General features: G+C 39.1%; 1 protein-coding gene and 1 long non-coding RNA gene across 4 annotated transcripts in view; both read left to right on the forward strand.

Annotated features, from left to right (window-relative positions):
- The first annotated feature begins 527 nt into the window (after nt 1–527).
- LOC124111535 lies at nt 528–7,124 on the forward strand. Its single transcript, XR_006857451.1, has 5 exons — nt 528–655; nt 2,497–2,528; nt 3,305–3,444; nt 4,619–4,737; nt 6,811–7,124. It is a non-coding gene; the product is annotated as an uncharacterized LOC124111535 (long non-coding RNA).
- A 7,118-nt stretch (nt 7,125–14,242) lies between these two features.
- LOC124111536 (DDB1- and CUL4-associated factor 1-like) overlaps nt 14,243–19,503 on the forward strand; it is a 71,861-nt gene continuing 66,600 nt past the window's right edge. For all 3 annotated transcript variants that reach the window (XM_046471276.2, XM_046471278.2, XM_046471277.2), the window contains exon 1: nt 14,243–14,581. In XM_046471276.2, the coding sequence (XP_046327232.1) occupies nt 14,478–14,581 (104 nt within the window). In that variant the 5' untranslated portion in view covers nt 14,243–14,477. The remainder of the gene's footprint in view (nt 14,582–19,503) is intronic.

Here is a 19,503-nt window from a genome sequence, read left to right on the forward strand (position 1 = left end):
ACGTCTGAGACCTGCATCACTTCAGGCTTTCCTCCCACATTAAGCTGACACGCCGCGATATAACTGGAATATTGTCAAAAGCGGCGTTAACCAAACTCACTCACTCACTACACTCGCCCCCGACATGTCTACGTTAGCATATGATGTCAGCACACCTGTGGGGTGATCTGTTGTGTGTGATACCAATGCTAAGCATTTGCGGCACCCATAACATAAATAGAAATGGGCCAAGTATATAACCATGCAGAACACCAGTCTTTGATTATAACAGCGGTTACCCAGGGTATCATAATTCCATTCCATCATGTATATTTAACATTATTAGAATGAACGGGATTATAGAAATACAGTATGCCCGACTTGATTAGTTTGATTTTCCAAATTTTACTGTTATTTTTATCTCTGAACTTTTCTTCGTTGGAATGACACATGTCTGCAGGAGATATGGCGATATATGAGTTCCTGCCATCTTGCCAGTTATGTCCGTATCCGACTCAATGACTTCTTGTTATGTTAACCCAGATATTCATGATTGGATAATCGCTCAAGCCAATGTAGGACAACACTTCGCGGATCTCTGCTACTATAAATGACTCCGAACACTCAGGTTCGCTACCCCATCCCTGACCCACAGCAGACTGATCACCCACACCAGGTAATGATAATCCTTTCTCTTATCCTTTCTACTATGCTGACTTTTACTGATGGTCGTAGAGGCATGAGTGGCTAAGTCTCAGTCTACGCAATTCTCGGTGCAGAGTTGCGTCCCTTTGGTGCGCCAGAAACCGATGATTGGGGCTTCGAATCCCAGATTCGCCCTCGTTATGTTCTATGGCTCTCAGCATCCTTGCTTGTGAGTTAAATCGAAGTGGCACACATCAAAGACCCGAGCTTTCCCCCCAAATCTAGCTCTTACGCCTTGACATAGCTGAAACAATATTCAAACCGGCGTTAATCCGAACTCATTCACTCACTCACTCATTATAGTGGTCTTAGATGTGTGTGTTACGAGTATGTGGATTTGTCCTTGGTGATGTACTTTGTGCTTATTCGCTGCAGTATTGTGTATATTGTGGGCTTATTTACGTAAAATCTAAAAATGGCGGCTTTCTATGACTGTCTTACATTGTGGCGTGTCTATCTTGCGATATGTCTGTAGTGTGTGACACTCGAAGGATCGAAATACCAACAGGAGTATTGTGGTATAAAGAAATCATTATTTTTTTCACACTCAAAGATATGGTAAAGTTTGATTAAATGTTTACAACTTTCGTCCAGAGGATCAACATGGCGCGAAGACATTTTATATCAAACCTACCTATTGATTCAAGTACTTGTACCATCGTGAAGCACACATGTGTAACACAGAAGGTGAAACAAATTGTAATTTGTAAGATACATATGTAATATAAAAGTCAAATATGATACTCATCCCCATGCAACTTTCTCAAACCCCAAAACCAATAAAGCAATATGGCGCAGTGCAATAGATATCAAAACCACTCTGGCTTACGTGGTATGAACTTGTAGTGAATTTAACAATGCCCAAAAGGAGGGTCACTATCCTTTCCTTGTGTTTTATATAAATTATATATTAAGGGACATTCTCGCGATCTTGACCCTTGGAAACAAGCGAGATTGCGAAAACACGCGATTTTGGCCAATGTCCCTTTCAGTATTCCATAGATTTGACCACTTTCTGCAGATTCAAGAAAAGATGACTCGCACCCGTTGTATCATACACACATCTGTATAAATGCACGTGTTCCACACACACTTTTACTGTAACACAAGGATTCATGAAAGCCTACTTCTAAGAAATTCAGCGCGGGTAAACACTGAGTGCATGCTGGTGTTTACGTTGCCCCCATAAACGTTCAACATTTGGAAGATAATTCTTACTGGCCAAGTCACTGCTCTATAGGTATTGTACAGCTTTCTGAGCATAAATATAAGTAATAAGAGCGACAGAACCCTCTCCAAACGCAGAAGAAATATATGGTAACCACATACATCTTGTCTCGCGAACACATTTTATAATTTACAATTTTAATTCATTTATTTTACGTACCTTTACAGTAATGCACTACGGTCCGTGTTGAATATGTTCAGATAAGATAGGGGGCACAGGTGGCCTAGTCGTCTAAGGCGCCGCGATTCGCTGTGCAGAGTTGCGTCCCTTGGGCAAGCCAGAAACCTATGATTGTGGGAACGAATCCCGGTTCGCCCCGATTATGTTTCTAGGTTTGTCAGCACCATACCCGTGCTCGTGGGTTTCACCGAAGTTTTAAACGTCTGAGACCTGCATCTCTTCGGGCTTTCCTCCCACATTAAGCTGACACGCTGCGATATAACTGGAATACTGTTAAAAGCGACGTTAAACTCACTCACTCACTCACTCACTCACTCAGATAAGAAAGATATATCCCAATATCAGTTGCAACGTCTGTTCTCATCATTTTGTAACTCTGTTTGATTATTTCATATCTATTTCAGATTCGAAAGCCCTAACAACAGCAGAAACAATGGTATGTGAATAAGTTATTAAATAGCACATAAAACTCCAATGAAGATCCCCGTTAGAACTGATCTTCGGCAACCCTTGCTTGTACGAGGCGACTAACGGGATTGGGTGGTCATGTTCGCTGACTTGGTTAATGAATGCATTTCATTGTATCGCAATTGCGTAGATCGACGCTTATGTCAATCACTATAATCTGTGGTCCAGAATCGATTACTTACAGACCGCTGTTCCCGTGACTGGAATATTGTTTCGTGCGACCTTAAACAACAAACAAGTAACATATTTTAAATAGTTTGTCCATAAAATATCATTCATTCAACTTATTACACCTAGTGGAGTTTTCTTGTGATTGTTATCAAGTTCCTGTTATAGTTTAGTTTAGGAGTTATATTTTCCAAACTTTTGGCAAACGGGTTCTGTAATTTAACATCTGTTAGATTCGTATATTTTGTGCTTTGAAACATCGCCATTTATATTTAACACATGCATTTTCTATAATCACAGGAAAGTTTAGAGGTTAAAGGTTCTTAAAGGCGGTGGGGTGGCCTAGTGGTTAAAACGTTCGCGCATCACATCGATGGCCGCTGTTCGATTCTCAACATGAATTCCATCTCTGATGTACCACACCGTGATGTTGGAATATTGCTATATACCCACGTATATTTATATTAATTGTAATTATTATACCAAAGTCGCCTAATATCTCACTATAGTACAGCTCTACGTCGATCTATGCGTGGAAACGTTACACATTGTGTATTATCCAAAATCATTTTGCAGTCAAACTGGTGCTGCTCTGCCAAGGTGACCCTCTACGAGAAGGAATGCTTCAAGGGTAAACGTTTGACAGTCAGCGACGACCTCGCAAATTTGGGAGCGTTCGACAATTCCGTATCCTCCGCCGTTGTCCATGAGGGAGAGTAAGTTAATATGCACTCAACGGTGATCTTTTTTTTCCTTTTTAGCTTTTTATGTTCTGTTTAGAGGAAGACTCACACCTGTTTTTTTTGCGGATCATTAGTTTATTGGAGTTTAATTTGCATATTAATCCAGCAGTTACTGGTTACTCTGATTACATGTTTTATTGAGTGCACAGAAGGTTCATCAACCTGTGAAGCCATTTATCATCCCAAACTGGCGTCCACAAGGGATATCGCATTGGTGAGATCAGTGATAGCCATGGATATCATCGGTTACCATGACGTCACAATCAAACGACACAAATCTCTCTTCCACTCATTGGAAAACTTATCTCGTTATTTATCATCCAAAACTGGCTCCCACAGGAGATATCGCTTGGGTGAGATCAAGCGATATCTATACTGTAGATATCGCTGCAATGAAATTGCATCACAATGCTTTGCAGACCATTGTGACGTCATTGTTACCATGACGTCACAATCATATGACATCACTAATGGCTCTGCTACTGAAGCTGTAAGCAGTACTTTTTACACTTAGACACTGCTAAGTACTGTCTACAAACTGAAAAGAAGAATGATGTTGGATGATAAATAAAATTTCACCCTCGTGTCTTTTGATAGCAAATATATCAAAACTCGGGTGAAATTCTCTGTATATCATCAAGAGTTGATAAAGTTTAAATCTGAGCCTTGCTGGTGATTTTTTAAACTTTTCTCGACGAGTGTTGATAAATACTCGAAGTTGAGATTCTACTTATCATCCCGAATCAATCTTCCAGCTTTTTCGCAGTTTGCAAATAGTAATAACCAGTGTCTTGAGTGTCAAGGTTCGGCAAACCAACTTCAGTGGTTGAGAGGTTAGTGACCTCACCGATGGTAACCGATGATGTCACATTACAAAACATTGTGACGCAATTTAATTTCATCGCTTGGTTCAATCTGCCAACAGAAGGCGCCGGCATAACCATTTCCGGGCTTGACGGAAATAGCCGAACATAAGATTGCGCTTGGTCTCACCAAACAATATCCCGGTACACCTGTGGAAGACAGTTTGTGATGAAAAAAAAAGAGTTTTTCATACAAAAGCATATATATAAAGCATGTGTGAAAATAAAATTTGGAAATACACAGTTAACGTTGTTTCTGGGGATATTTAATGTTTCCTTTTTAGTTGGGCGCTTTACAGTGAGATCAAATATTCCGGGAAGCGGATGATCCTCAGTGAAGGAAAGTGCTACAGCAGCCTCCCAGGCCTGAATAACATTGCTTCATCCATCTGTAAAATTTGAGGTATTTGCTTGTTGTCTTTATCGGAAAAGCTTAGAAATTGATTTGCGGCAAGACTCCCTTTCTTTGTTTGGTGAGGTGAGGTGAAATTGGGTTTAACGTCGCGTCCAAGATTATTGCACTTATATAGCGACGTGCATGCACGTGTATGTGTGTGTGTGGCTGCTTGTACTAGTCCGGACTGATGCCGATTTATAGTGCTAGCTCACTGAGATACCATGCCGCAGTTTAACATGAATACCCCACTCAGACACAGTATACTGACTCCGAGCCGACCAGTCCTTGTTTTAGCCCCTTAATGCCGAGCGCCAGACAGGGTAACAACAAGTACAATCTTTTAACGTCTTTTTGTATGACGCGGCCCGGGATCGAACCCTGGACCTTCCGCTCTCCGGGCGGACGCTCTACCACAAGACCACGGAGGCGGTCTTTCTTTGTTTGGAACCAAGGAGTATAATATAGAGAATCTCAGCCGAGTGTCTTTTGATATCAGATGAACCAACACAAGTCGATTAAGTAGAAAACTCTGATGTTTACCGTACTACTTGTATAGACAAGTGTTGATATAAATTAAGGAGCAAATGAAACTATATCTCCAAGTTGATTTCATATGTTTGTTTTTCAATTGAAATATGTAAAGTTGCCGATATCATATTTATTTTTTAAATTGATGAGTACTTGCGCTCAGTAAGCACTAATAGAATACTTCTTCTATTCGTGGTTTTATTTTTTAGAATATAATTTGATACATAAACTTTCAAAAATAAAAATAATAAATCGCATAAAGCACAAATGCTAATGGTTAGCCTAAACATATATTTGAAAATCAATTATATTTTTTCGCATAAATTTATATTTCGTTTCTTTCCCGTCTTCATTTAACCAACTTATTATTACAAAACATTGCTCAAAGACAGATTACATTTACAAACTGTTGCATGAATGAGTGCTGGTTAAATTGACATAATGAAATTTAACAACAGTTCTTTCAATTACATAGAAGAAACATTTCGTATACTTTTTTTGCGCATCGATTCATGTGATGTTAATTTTAATTATATTTATGATCTGATATCAACCACAATCAATAATTACAAAAAATAACACTTTGATGACCAAAATTTGAAGGAGCAAAAAGTATCAAAATGCACTTTGAAACATGGCGGCGTAACCATGTTATGTAACGGTACGATATCTGTGAGGAGTCACTACCAAAATAAGGGGCGGTCGGGTAGCCTAGCGGTTTAAGCGTTCGCTCGTCACGCCAAAGACCTGGGTTCGATTTCCGACATGGGTACAGTGTGAGAAACCCATTTCTGGTGTCCCCCGCCATGATATTGCAGGAATACAAGGTTATACATTCAGGTTATACGTTCAGGTTAAACAGTTCGGTTATACATTCAGGTTAACATTCAGGTTAAACATTCAGGTTATACAATCAGGTTATACGTTCAGGTTATACATTCAGGTTAAACATTCAGGTTATACGTTCAGGTTATACATTCAGGTTATACATTCAGGTTATACGTTCAGGTTAAACAGTTCGGTTATACATTCAGGTTAACATTCAGGTTAAACATTCAGGTTATACAATCAGGTTATACGTTCAGGTTATACATTCAGGTTAAACATTCAGGTTATACGTTCAGGTTATACATTCAGGTTAAACATTCAGGTTATACATTTAGGTTAAACACTCAGGTCATACATTCAGGTTATACATTTAGGTTAAACACTCAGGTTATACATTGAGGTTATACGTTCAGGTTAAACATTTCGGTTATACATTCAGGTTTAGATTCAGGTTATACATTCAGGTTAAACACTCAGGTTATACATTCAGGTTATACATTCAGGTTATACGTTCAGGTTAAACATTTCGGTTATACATTCAGGTTATACATTCTGATTATACATTCAGTGTATACATTTAGGTTACGTGCTTCTGCTACACATATGGTACACCTAAGTTACACAGCTGTGTGTTAGACGTGTGTGTAGGTTATTTCATTTCATGAAGGAAAAGTTTCCATGTACGTTGAAGTTATTAAGTCATTGTACCATCTCTTGTTTCAGTTGGCGACAAGATGAAGGAGCAGCTCATCCTTTGTTGGGAGGCTGACCTGCTTCACATTCTTCTGACCACCTGCTACACACGGATCAAGTTGTATTCCTTGTTAAAACAGCTACAAAAGCACATAGAATGTTATATTGAAATTGAAACAATCTTAGAGTAATTTTAACCATGTACATCGTCAAGTGGTGAAATCTTTATCACCGAATAATAATCGCTGGCAAAATGAAAAAAAAATATGAATAAACGTGACAATTCGATGCTTGGATGCAAATTTCAGTTGTTGCTTGAAACATCAATAAAAGATTGAAATTCATTTTGCTGTTTATCCTTCTGTGTATTCTTTAAATCGGTGCAAGAAACCGAGCGTTTATACCCAGAGGGAGTGCGTGAGTGCGTGAGTGAGCGAGATTGGTGAGCCCGAAGTGATGCAGGTCTTAGACGTTTACCACTTCGGTGAAACCAACGAGCACGGGTATGGTGCTGGCAAACCAGGAAACTTAATTGGGGCGAACCGGGATTCGAACCCACAATCATAGGTTTCTGGCGTGCCCAAGGGACGCAACTCTGCACAGTGAATCTCTGCGCCTTGGGGGGTAGGGATGGGGTTGGGGTGGGGTGGGGGAGGGGGTGGGGGGGGGGGGGGGGGGGATGTGTTACGTGCAGGCCTTTGACGTTGACCTCATTGGTGAACCCTCGAACACGGTGAGGTGCGATTGGTATAATTCCGTGACCAGCCGACTGCCGACTTGCACGTAACACAGGTGGTGATAATTTAGTTTGAAGTTGGGAGCAAAAACATGGCGTGACTACTGAACTGTTGGAGAAATACATGTGTGAAAATAAACGGTCAACGCCAGACCAGTTTCCATTGTGGGTAAAAGGCAAAATAGCGATGAATATGAGATGAAGGGATCACTGAAAATGAGTGATGACACCAGATGTTCGAAGCTCTACATAGATTTATTCAAAACTGTTCACACTTCTCAGAAGGTTTATGTAACAGAAGGGGTGCCGAGACCGAGTCGTCTGAGGCGCCACAATTCGATGTGCAGAGTTGCGTCCCTTGGGTACGCCAGAAACCTATGATTGTGGGAACGAATCCCGGTTCGCCCCGATTATGTTTCTAGGTTTGTCAGCACTATACCCGTCCCCGTGGGTTTCACCGAAGTTTTAAACGTCTGCATCTCTTCGGGCTTTCCTCCCACATTGCGCTGACACGCAGTGATGTAACCGGAATACTGTTAAATGCGGCATTAAACCAAACTCATTAACTCACTTATTCAATAGTGTCTTAGTGCTCTGTGCATACTGTACATTCTCAGTAGTATAAAAAGGGAATGTAAAGATATACTCATATCCACAAACAACGGGGGATGAACGGGGGTCGTTTTGACTGTTGCTTCCCCTTCATTCGCTTCTTTATACATTTGTCATACTCATTTGTACCTGTAGTCCTTGGACGACTGTCGATCATTTAAACATGAACACGTCAATGAAAATGTCCTTGCTTACATAGGTAGGGAACATTTAGGAAAGAATGAGTGGGTATTATTTAACGCCGCCTTTAGCAATATTCCAGCAATACCACGGCGGGGAACATCACGAAGGAGCTTCACACTTTCTACCCATGTGGAGAATCGAACACGGGACTTCGGCGTGTCGAACGAACGCGTCAACCATTGGCGTACCCCAAAAGTCGCTATTTGTTGTCAGAATGTCCATTCTTCTTGCCCAGCATTGCCTTTATTTCAGCACATTGAGTCCTTAGGTCCTTTGTACATAATAATAGGGTCACGGTCACAGTGACCATGCACAGGCTCGTTGTGTTTACTATAGAATAAGAATTTATTACGGAAGCCTTTTAGGGCCATTTGTTTGTTTTTTAAAATTTATCTTGTAATTTCGACCCTTAAAGGCTTCCGTAACTTAGAGAGATTTATAATCATATTTACATGTGTAGAAGACAGGAGAGCTTTTAATTTATTTATATTCAGATGTACATGTATCTGATAAAAAGATGGAACATAAATCTGTCGAAAGTGATCACATGTAGGACAAACAGGCAGAAAATGAATCTCGTGTTCAATAATTTTAGAAGAGCAATTTTTACAGTGGGAGTTTTACTTCTCCTGCCCGTTTCAATTTCAAGCCAAGGCGAACTGCATATAAATCGAGAGAAGCTTGTGCCAAGTTATTTATACAAGTTAAATACTGTTAACATTTAAAGTTGTATTTTATTGGGAATAGAATGACATTTTATAACTTTGTTGTAAAGCACTCACCCATATCTGTTGGAAATGATCCTTTAAGCGTTGTGTAAGCATTAATGTAAATACATGGTCATTTCCTGGAAGCCATACATCTCCAAACCAAGAGAAAACCGTGTGCGTCTTATGTTTGTGACCCAGTAAGTGTTACCATTACTGTCATCTGAGACTAACATATTGCAACATTTCTTAGGAAATTGTGTACATAGTAACCAGTACTTAAACGCTTTCATCATTGCATTTACATTGAGGGGACATCTACCACATTCACCAAAAACAGCAATATTTCATGTACAGTTTAACATTTAAAAACGAATTACTCTGAATTTTTCTCGAGAGCTTCCATTTTATGAAACCCCAATTTCTCAGCGCCAGTAATAGCATAGGTAATTTTACAATCAAACAGTCTGAAGAAAAACTAGGTTGAAGACGCCGATATTTTTCAAAAGAGAAACTAAAATCATTTTACTTCGGACTGCAAATTATTCAAATCATGTTTCCATGATAATCCCTTGCTAATATTTTAACCCAAGTTTTTACAGCCTTGTGTAATTTCCACAAGTTGTCCATTAAGATAACATTTCTAACGGCTACTCTGCCGCACACCATTTTTAAACTTTACAACATTTGTTTTAGATATATTGACAAACATACTCCAGTCATTACATTATCTATAAAGAATATTTAGCTCATTTTGTAGTCAATTAATATTATCTGAAAATAAGATTTAATCATCTGCACATGGCAGCAGAAATATTTGTATGATGTCTGGGTGTAGTTGTACCCCGGTCAAACCTTCCTGTCGTACTGCGTGTACAATTTCATTGACAAAGAACTGAAACATGAAGGACTAAAGACACATCCCTGTCTAACACCTAAATTACATTAAAATTGATCCGACATTATGTTATTGCTTCTTAAATATGCTTTAATACAACCACAAATAGCTTTTAGCATCTACACTACAGATCCCTTTTTTCAAACACTTCCCATTGATAAGAATGTCAACACTGCGTGAAATGCTTTCGAAACAACGATAACAGCTACGTATAAGTTTCTGCCAGACATAGATATATATATCTGCATAATAGCATTTAAAACAAATACGTTATCAGTGGTTCAATACCCTTTCCTAAACCCAGATTGACACTCCAATATTTTATCGAATGCATCATCCCAGAATATTATTCTATCATTTAGAAAAGATATAAATACCCTAGACAGAATACTCAACACAGTACTTGCCCTCCAGGAAGGAGCCTTTCTTATACACTGGGATAATAATACCCGTGTCCCAATCTTTTGGGAAAATACTTGAATTATACATACAGTTAAATATAATTGTCAAATGAGTAACAATAGTTATACTGCTGTAAAAACTCTGGCATATTTACATATGTACAGTTTTTCAATTTATCAAGACATGTACTGTCAATTATTTCCGATCTATTTATCGGCACATCTGAAATGTCAGCTGACCTAATCAAATTCCTTTTCGGACGCTTCAGACATAATAAGGATTGTCCTCTGGAGAGATTTGGTTTATTAAAGCTCATCCGTTCTCAGGCATCTATAGGATTTTTTGTAGATGTTCGATATTGTAGAGCGCCTCCGGGGTCTAGTGCCAGAGCGTCCGCCCGGAGAGCGTTAATAGATCGTACTTGTTGTTACCCTGTCTGGCGCTCGACATCATGGGGCTAAAAACAAGGACTGGTCGGCTCGGAGTCAGTGTACTGTGTCTTTGTGGGGCATTCATGTTAAAGTGTGGCACGGTATCTCAGTCAGCTAGCACTATAAATCGGCATCAGTCCGGACTAGTACTAGCAGCCACACACACATGCACGTCCCTATATATATTGTGCATGTGTAGATATGTGCAATAATCTTTCACCTCACCTCACCTCACCTCACCTCACCTCACCTCACCTCACCTCTTTGAGACTCTTCCAAAACGTTCTAGAACGCACAGCACTTTGCTCCAATAACCGGAAAGCCCGTACCCCCTCCAAAAGTGATATAGGTATGCATTGCTGCTCAATCCTTTTAATAATGTATATTTTTAAGGGGGAATCCAAAAGCCTTCGTTTGCTTTCCATATAATCACTGTGTTTTACTCTGCAGAGAGCTTTCTACTCATTTCTAGTTGAATATATATATGTTCACTACGCTTAGTTTTCCGTAAGGTATTAAGTGCACGACAACGTTCCTGCTTTTTGAGAAGGCATTCTTCATCGTACCGGGGCTTTTGTAATCAACACTTTGAGCAAAAGGTTCTTAAACACTGAGGCTCAGCTAAGGATAGCTTCTGTTATTGATAACATCTACGTCAAGACGTCTAGGGGTAAGACATGTAGGCAAGAAGTAAATGCCCAATGGGCGCCAATTGTGCCCCTACTTGCGGATCTGTTTCTTTATGCGTATGAATCGGAATTTCTGTTCAATAACAATCAAATAGCCAATTCCCTTCCACTGATTTACCCACCTGAACTAGAAATAAAGGAGACCAGTGAGACCGCCTCGTCCGTTTCATATTTAGATCTGTGCATAAAGATTCAGAGTGACAAACACTCACCACAAGACTGTATGACAAGAGGGATGATTTCAACTTTCCAACAGTCAACTTTCCTTTCATGTCGAGCGATATTCCAGCAGCTCCAGCCTTTGGTGTTTACATTTCACAACTTTTGAGATACAATGGAGCATGCTCTTTCAACCAAGATTTTAAAGAGCGTCTGACTTGCTCAGAATTTGTTTCATCAAAGTTACAACATTCAAGGCCTCAGTAAAGACTTCAAAAATAATTATTGTAGACACGTGGAGGACATTTTCAAATTTGACGCATCAGTGACAAAAATAATATCAGATGCAATTCCCTATTTTATCTTGTACCATATGTTCCCGTGTTGTTGGTTTTTTTTCAGGTAAACAATTGACTCGCCTTAGCATGTGTTTGTGACCGTAGCCACCGATGGGACAGGAGACATCACCTTTCAGCGAAAACCTGATATCATTACTTTTTTTATAGCGATTCGTAAACACATGCTCATGATATAGTCGGAATCGTACAAACGACTATACTTTATGCAGAGATTTCTACTGGATATGGAAAGGGTTTTGTCGCTTTATTTATATTATTAAGATTGGATATCAGATCATGTCAGATAGAGCCACTAAGTTCGCCTTCACCAACATTTCTAAAGTGGTGTCCGAGTCTATGCTTGACAAAATTAATTCCATCGAAGATTCCCCCCAGATGTATTTGAAGTGTTCCTCGGTACAAGCATGATCTGTAACACTACTGCCCATTGTTCTCGGAAAGGTGGTGAGGTGAGGTGAAATGGGGTTTAACGTCGCGTCCAAGACTATTGCACTTATATAGAGACGTGCATGTACGTGTGTGTGTTTGTGTGGCTGCTTGTACTAGTCCGGACTGGAGCCGATTTATAGTGCTAGCACACTGAGACACCATGCCGCAGTTTAACATGAATATCCCACTCAGACACAGCATACTGACTCCGAGCCGACTAGTCCTTGTTTTAGCCCCTTAATGCCGAGCGCCAGACAGGGTAACAACAAGTACCATCTTTTAACGTCTTTTGGTATGACGCGGTCGGGGATCGAACCCCGGACTTTCCGCTCTCTCTCGGAAAGGGCTTTCCAAACTTGTTCACATGCTTACCACAAGGATACCTTGGCTTACAGAAACATCACTATTATTTTCTAAACTTGACAACAAATCATCTTCCAGATAGTCAGCATTCAATCCAGTTCTTGCATTCAGATTACGAGTTATGTCCCTTATATATCCTCCGATTGACTAATACGATTCCTTTGTTCCTACTGTAACGCTTTTGCAGATGGGGAATATGTTTTTACATTGCCCATTACACAATGAGTCATGTTGTATTTTTATTATTGAATACATGCAAAACGACAAAAATCGAGTTTTGACCAGACAATCCAGTGATTGATATCATGAGCATTGGTCCACGCATTTGGGATACGATGACACGCAATCGCCAAGTCACTGAGCCCAACCACCCATTCCATTGGTCGCCTGTTACGTGTTACTGGGGACCTATAGTTGTGCCCGGAATCCCAACGGATAGTCTGTCAGGTGTCCTCATTCCTTTCATACAACTATTGTAAATACTCTGAGTAAAAACGAAATATGTGTTACACAAGCTTGCCGTTGTGTTTTTAGATGCTTGGGAAATTAATGGATTTGAATGTTTCTTTTGGGTACTAAATGTAATTAAGTCTATCATTCTAAACCAAATTTGGGTGGCTGTCGATTTCAAAGACTTCGGGAAAACTTGAAGTTTTCCTAGCCAGTTGACATTGGCACTAGCTGTTTTAGCCTTGACTTATAACCAAACTGTTTTCGGCTTTAGAATTAATAATGCCACTTTGGTGATGATTTTGCATGTCGTTTGATGTTCTACACGGAATTGTGAACTTTTTTGTCGTATTGCATGTATTCAACAATAAAGATACAATGGCAGCTTTGTCATGAAATGAAACACTTGCTAACGTCTCATAGTTGCGTGTTGTATGTAGCACGGTTGTGTTTCTCCGTCTCTTGGAAGCCATTAAATCTGTCATCGATCCCAATTGTGTGGATCGATGCTCATGCTGTCAATCACTGGATTGTCAGGTCCAGACTCGATTATTTACAGACCGTCGTCATACAGCTGGAATATTGCTGAGTGCGGCGTTAAACAACCAACCAACCAACCATTAAATCTAAGGTTGCATTTTATGCGTTCTACTTCGAATACTGCCCTCAGTTTTCCTTGACTAACACTGGTTAACTCAGGTTGACTCTAGTCAATTCTGGTTGCCAGAAATATGGTAACCTCAGTTGACTCAGGTCACTCAAATTTTGATAACTGAACGCACCTCATGTTATAAATATTGGAAGCAGGCCATAAAATCCCTAACGAGCGCATGCGCATATCATTAGTTGAACGAGTCTTCATAAAGACTGGAAACCAGTTTACTATTTCCTTAATTTTCGAAGTTGGATTACCATAAAAACGCAAAATTGAAAACAAAGAATTTATTATCAAATTTCTAAATTAATCCAAAAATATCGTCATGATACTGGCATAAGTTATACAAATACGAAACTGTAACTGAGATATACTACCGGAAAGTTGTGAACGGCATGGCGTCGTTTGCGAATATGTTGCATGTGATGGTGGAACAAATTCGTTGATTTTGTAAAAGACAGCTACTTTCAAACTGTTTTTACACCCAAAGGGTGCAGTCGTTAATCCTGTAAGACTCTTTTGAGTTTTGGGGTTGCTTTGTACCACTGATACGCGTATTAGTGCATGTAGACTTCAACCACTTGCAGTGTTTTGATTTTGAAATAGACTCTCGCATTCAAAACAATGTCTGCGTCTTCGTCAGAATCACAAACGGAGTTCAGTTCAGTTCTTGATGAATGGAACAGGGATCACAACAACAACACGGGTCAACTGCCAAGACTGAAAAGGTTGGACGTTTTTCTGTAACATATATGCCTAGATATTGCTGGATGTGCGGATGATTGCAATATGAGTTTGAGAACTCATCAAAAGCTAATGTTTTGGGATTAGATGTTACCATTCTTTCCTGTGATAAATAATCGAATAACGACTCATAACTGGATGTGACTGACTTTTGGTTTGTGAAATGTATTTTCTCGGAAATAGTGATCAGAATGTCGGTTAGAAAACATTGGATCTTCCAAGTTCCAAATATTAAAGGGGGATAACTCTATGTTTTCTCCAATTCTACATTAGTTATTATTTTATTTCTATGATATCTGCACTGCTACATCGTTGTCCACATGTTCCCAAACAAAGTACATAGTGAGGGAGCAGGTCAAAACGGCCACTCACAAACTTAACATGCTAAGAAGACAAACTCAAGTATTGTGTCACATTGATCACTGTTGATTGCATTATATACATTGTGTAACAGTTCAAAACAACATATCACCAACTTGGGAAATTAACATCACAGCAGTGTAAATAAACAGTTGTCATTCCTACTGTTTGATTTTCACTGTCAACTTTCTTTGGGGTTTAACAGGGGTAGAAATTAGCACTAGCCCGCTAGCACGGTCATATGTTTATGTTAGAAGTATCTTAAAGGCTAGTTGAAAATCAAACATTTTGGGTGGTATTGCAATATAATATCACTATTCGGGATAGTAGAAATTCTCTTCCCTGGGTGAACAAGCTAAGTATAACAACCTATATACATTTATTTGTTGCCAGTGAAAAAAAAATATTATCCAAAAATTGTGCTGAAGGACATGTTCAGGCGAAAAAGGTGTTTGGTTGTAATTATTTAACCATCACTTTTTAACATAGCATGCTTAACATGCTCAATGCTTGTACATTCACTTAGAAAATAAACATTTTTTTTTCAATTGGAAATGTGTGTCTAAATGATTATCATTGGTTAAGATCAATGTAAATAAGTACAGTATTTTTGCAACCCTCTTCCTTTGGTTTGTCTGTTTGTTAAACACCACACTCGGCAATATTCCAGCTATATGACGGCGGTCCATAAATAATGGAGTCTGAGCCAGACAATCCAGTGATTGACATCATGAGCATCAATCTACGCATTTGGAAAATGATGACATGAATCAACCAAGTCAGCAAGTCTGAACACCCGATCCTGTTAGTCGCCTCTTACGACAAACACAGTTGCCATTTACGGCAAGAATGGGTTGATGAAGACCTATTATGCACCGGAACTTCACAGGTCTCTTTCTTTGGTAACACAACTGCAAACACTGTAAACACCATGTGTCATTCAGACTTGCTGACAATAGTAGTAATGAAGTTTGGGGGTCCCAGGTATGAAAATAGAGGTTCCAGGGTTACCTCTGTTCTATAAACAAATGAAATATATAATGTATGTCAAGCTTCACTCTTATTATGGCATGTATGGATATGATGGAGGAGGATTCCCTTGTTTGAAACAGATTTTCTGAAGGGAATTGGAAATGCAGAGTACATATTTAGTCTGTGCTACCATGGCTTCAAGTGAATTGGTTATAATTATTCAAACTGACAAATTATTTGTGTATCCTATGGGATGCGAATCCAAATGATGTGCATCAATTATTTGTGTGGGACATAATATTGGTCATTCGGTAAAATTCTTCTTATTTGCTGCTTTTGTTAGTTCAAAGAAGATTCAAAGATCACTGTGAATGATAGAGTGACTATTTTGTCATAACGACTTGCTGCTTCAGTTTATGTTTATGGTAATCACTCGTTAACACTATAGCAGTTAGGGTGGCCTCTTCCCCGTGCGGCAATTCAATTCCCATAACTCTGTGTAGAAATTCAGTTTGGCCTGTTTTTACATTTTTTCCCCCTTTTTCGTATCAAAAGAGTATTAATTTGCATGAAGAAAGACACAAATAGTAACATACATTCATAATGTTTGTATTAGTGTACTTTTGAAAAAAAAATTAACAGTAATCTTGACTTAGAAAGGGAAAATGTTAAAAATAATGATGCAAAACAGTAGGGTATTTTCAATTGGCAACTGCAAACTTCATGTGATGAATTTTGTAATAAAACTTATATCATTAGAATCACAAATGCACAAGGAATACTATAACGCACCGTAACGCGATGTTTTTCCCCAACTTCCATGCGTAACGCGGTGGCGAAAAAATATCAAAAGCAGGAGAAATGTGTTGGAATTGGTGGGCAAGCCGTTCGCGTGCGTTCAAGGGAGATAACCGAGTGCGGCTTATTTACCATCAGCTGCCAAGAAGAAGAAGCGCCAATAAAATATACACCTATAAGTACATCGTCATTATTAAGCGTAATACAATGTTGCCTTCAACCAAAAAGACATTGGAGAGAGAATAAGGAAATTCTCAAGAGCTTTGACTGTCTTAGGTATCCAAGAAAAGACTTTTCGTCACATTTTGAGAGCTCCTTAACCGGATGTGCAGACCACTTGAGAGTTCTTCGACCGGATCAGCTGACTACATGTGCCTAATGTCAGGTCTCATCGTATTGTCAACGCAAGTTACACCATGTGAATTAATTATGGTAATTCCTACAAATACAATCGTGATCTTTGCTGTAACACACAGGAAATGTTATGTAATGAGAATGTCGGGCAGGTGTTCTGTTTATGTAATAAACTTGTCAGTGTCACCAAGTTGTTTATACAGTGATTTATGGCACCTCATTAAAAAATCAAAGCCAGCATTTCCTCGAACCCACGAATTTTGCACGAGAATTTTTAGTTGTTTATACAGGGAATTATGGCATTTTCTTGAATCCATGAATTATGTATGACAATTTTGATAACATGAGAATCGCAAATGCTTACGGAACACTGTAACGCAGTGGCGAAAAAAAAGGAGAAATGTGTCGGAATTGAGACAGCAAATTTCAATATATTAAAACAAGATAACGCGGTTGGTTTCCGTGGATATCGCCTGACAAACATGTATGTGGGATTTTATTATATATAAATCTGCCGCCACACAATTGAATCGAAAATTACATTCCCCAAGAATATACATTTTCAGAAAAGATCGAAAGCAGGAGAAATATGTTGGAAATTGGGGGAACATGTGTTATTTTATTAGCGATTTTAATTGTGAACTGGTGAAAGCATATATATGTGTGTGTGATGTCGATACTCACCTCAATGTTCCCTTCCGCTACTTTATTATGTGGCGAAACGGTACGGAATAATTCGAGCATGCGAAAGACGTTCGTGGGATGTTAGTCATGTCAGTCGGCATTTGTCACCTTGAGTTATCGGCACAGACACGTTGTTTAATGCCAGAATATATACATGAGAAATCTTTGTCACATGTGGTAACCAAGCACGATATGTCCACGAAGTTCAATATTTTTAACACCCGCGCGATTTCCATCTGAAAAACGGTACCCATTGTTGTAATCTGACCAACCATGATCCGGCAAAAGGATGACGGACAAAAAGCTAATTTCCGGCGCAGTGGTGACGTGGCATTACACCTAATTTGCATATCATGTGACACAACATTTCGTAAACAAATTATTTACCAAAACTATTTAGACTGTATTGCTACTGGCTATAAATTATCGCCAACTCCCCGTTGTCGCACGGGATATCATTTTAATTTTGCTCGTTTTCATTGGAAGAGAGAAAGATTTATCCGAAAATGACAAAACACTTGTGAGGAAATATTTTTTTTTAAAAACCCACAATAATCGCCAAGCCCGAATACAGCTTTATCAAAGACATGTGGGCCATCGCGACTTATTCACTCGAAAATAAAAAACAAAACACAATGACGCACTTCCGTTCTGGCATTGCTTTCTATCGGTCAGTCATTTCTTTCTCAAAATACAATTCTGAAACCTATTTGAGCTGTACGTAGCATGTGTATATATCGAAATCCATAGTACATATGATAGCATGTAGAGATCGAATGTGGGGAATATTGGTTTGCAGACGACAAATTTGTAATGTCATTTGTATAACTGAAGCGTATATGCGTGATCACGTGGCACGTGCTGTCAAGACGACGGGAAAGTTATACACGTTATAACAGAGATCAACTAAATCATTTTTCACGAACTGAAATCACGGAGTGACAGAAATGAAAAAAAAAACTGGCGATAACTGGTCGGTAACCAGTAGCTCTATCATGTCTACAATGAGGTCATGGGACAACGTAAAAGTGATCTGTGTGCTGTGTATGTATTGAAATGTTCTGTAATGAGCATGTCGGGCAGGTGGTTCTGTTTATGTAATAATAAACTTATCGGAAGTTGTTATCATGGTTATACAGGGATTTATGGCATTTCCTTGAATCTACGAATTTGATAACATTAGAATCGCAAATGCTTACGGAACGCTATAACGCAGTTGTTTTTAACTATTTTCGCCACCTTCCATGCGTAACGCGGTGGCGAAAAATATTTAAAACGCAGGAGAAATGTGTTGGAATTGTGACAGCAGATTTCAATATTTTAAACCATGATAACCATGATGGTTTCCAAGGGTATCGCCTGACAAATATGTATGTGTGGTTTTATTATACATATGAATAGACAACAACAGTCGTCAAAAACGGCGATTACAAGAATAAATGGCTTTCATTTTCAGAAAAGATAAAAAGCAGGAGAAATATGTTGGAAATGGGGGGACATGTGGTATTGTATTAGCAATTTTAATTGTGACAGCATATATGTGTGTGTGATGGCGATGTTCACCTCAATGTTCCGTATCGCCAGTGTATTATGCAAATGCTTACACCATGTACACAAATGAACACGGTTGTTTTCGACTATTTTCGCCAATCTCCATGCGTAACGCGGTGGTGAAAAAAGATCAAAAGCAGGAAAAATGTGTTGGGATTTGGGGGCATGTGGAATTTTAATAGCAATC

This window comes from Haliotis rufescens, unplaced genomic scaffold (genome assembly GCF_023055435.1).
Source record: "Haliotis rufescens isolate VD_foot unplaced genomic scaffold, xgHalRufe1.0.p SCAF_71, whole genome shotgun sequence".
Lineage (NCBI taxonomy): Eukaryota > Metazoa > Mollusca > Gastropoda > Lepetellida > Haliotidae > Haliotis > Haliotis rufescens.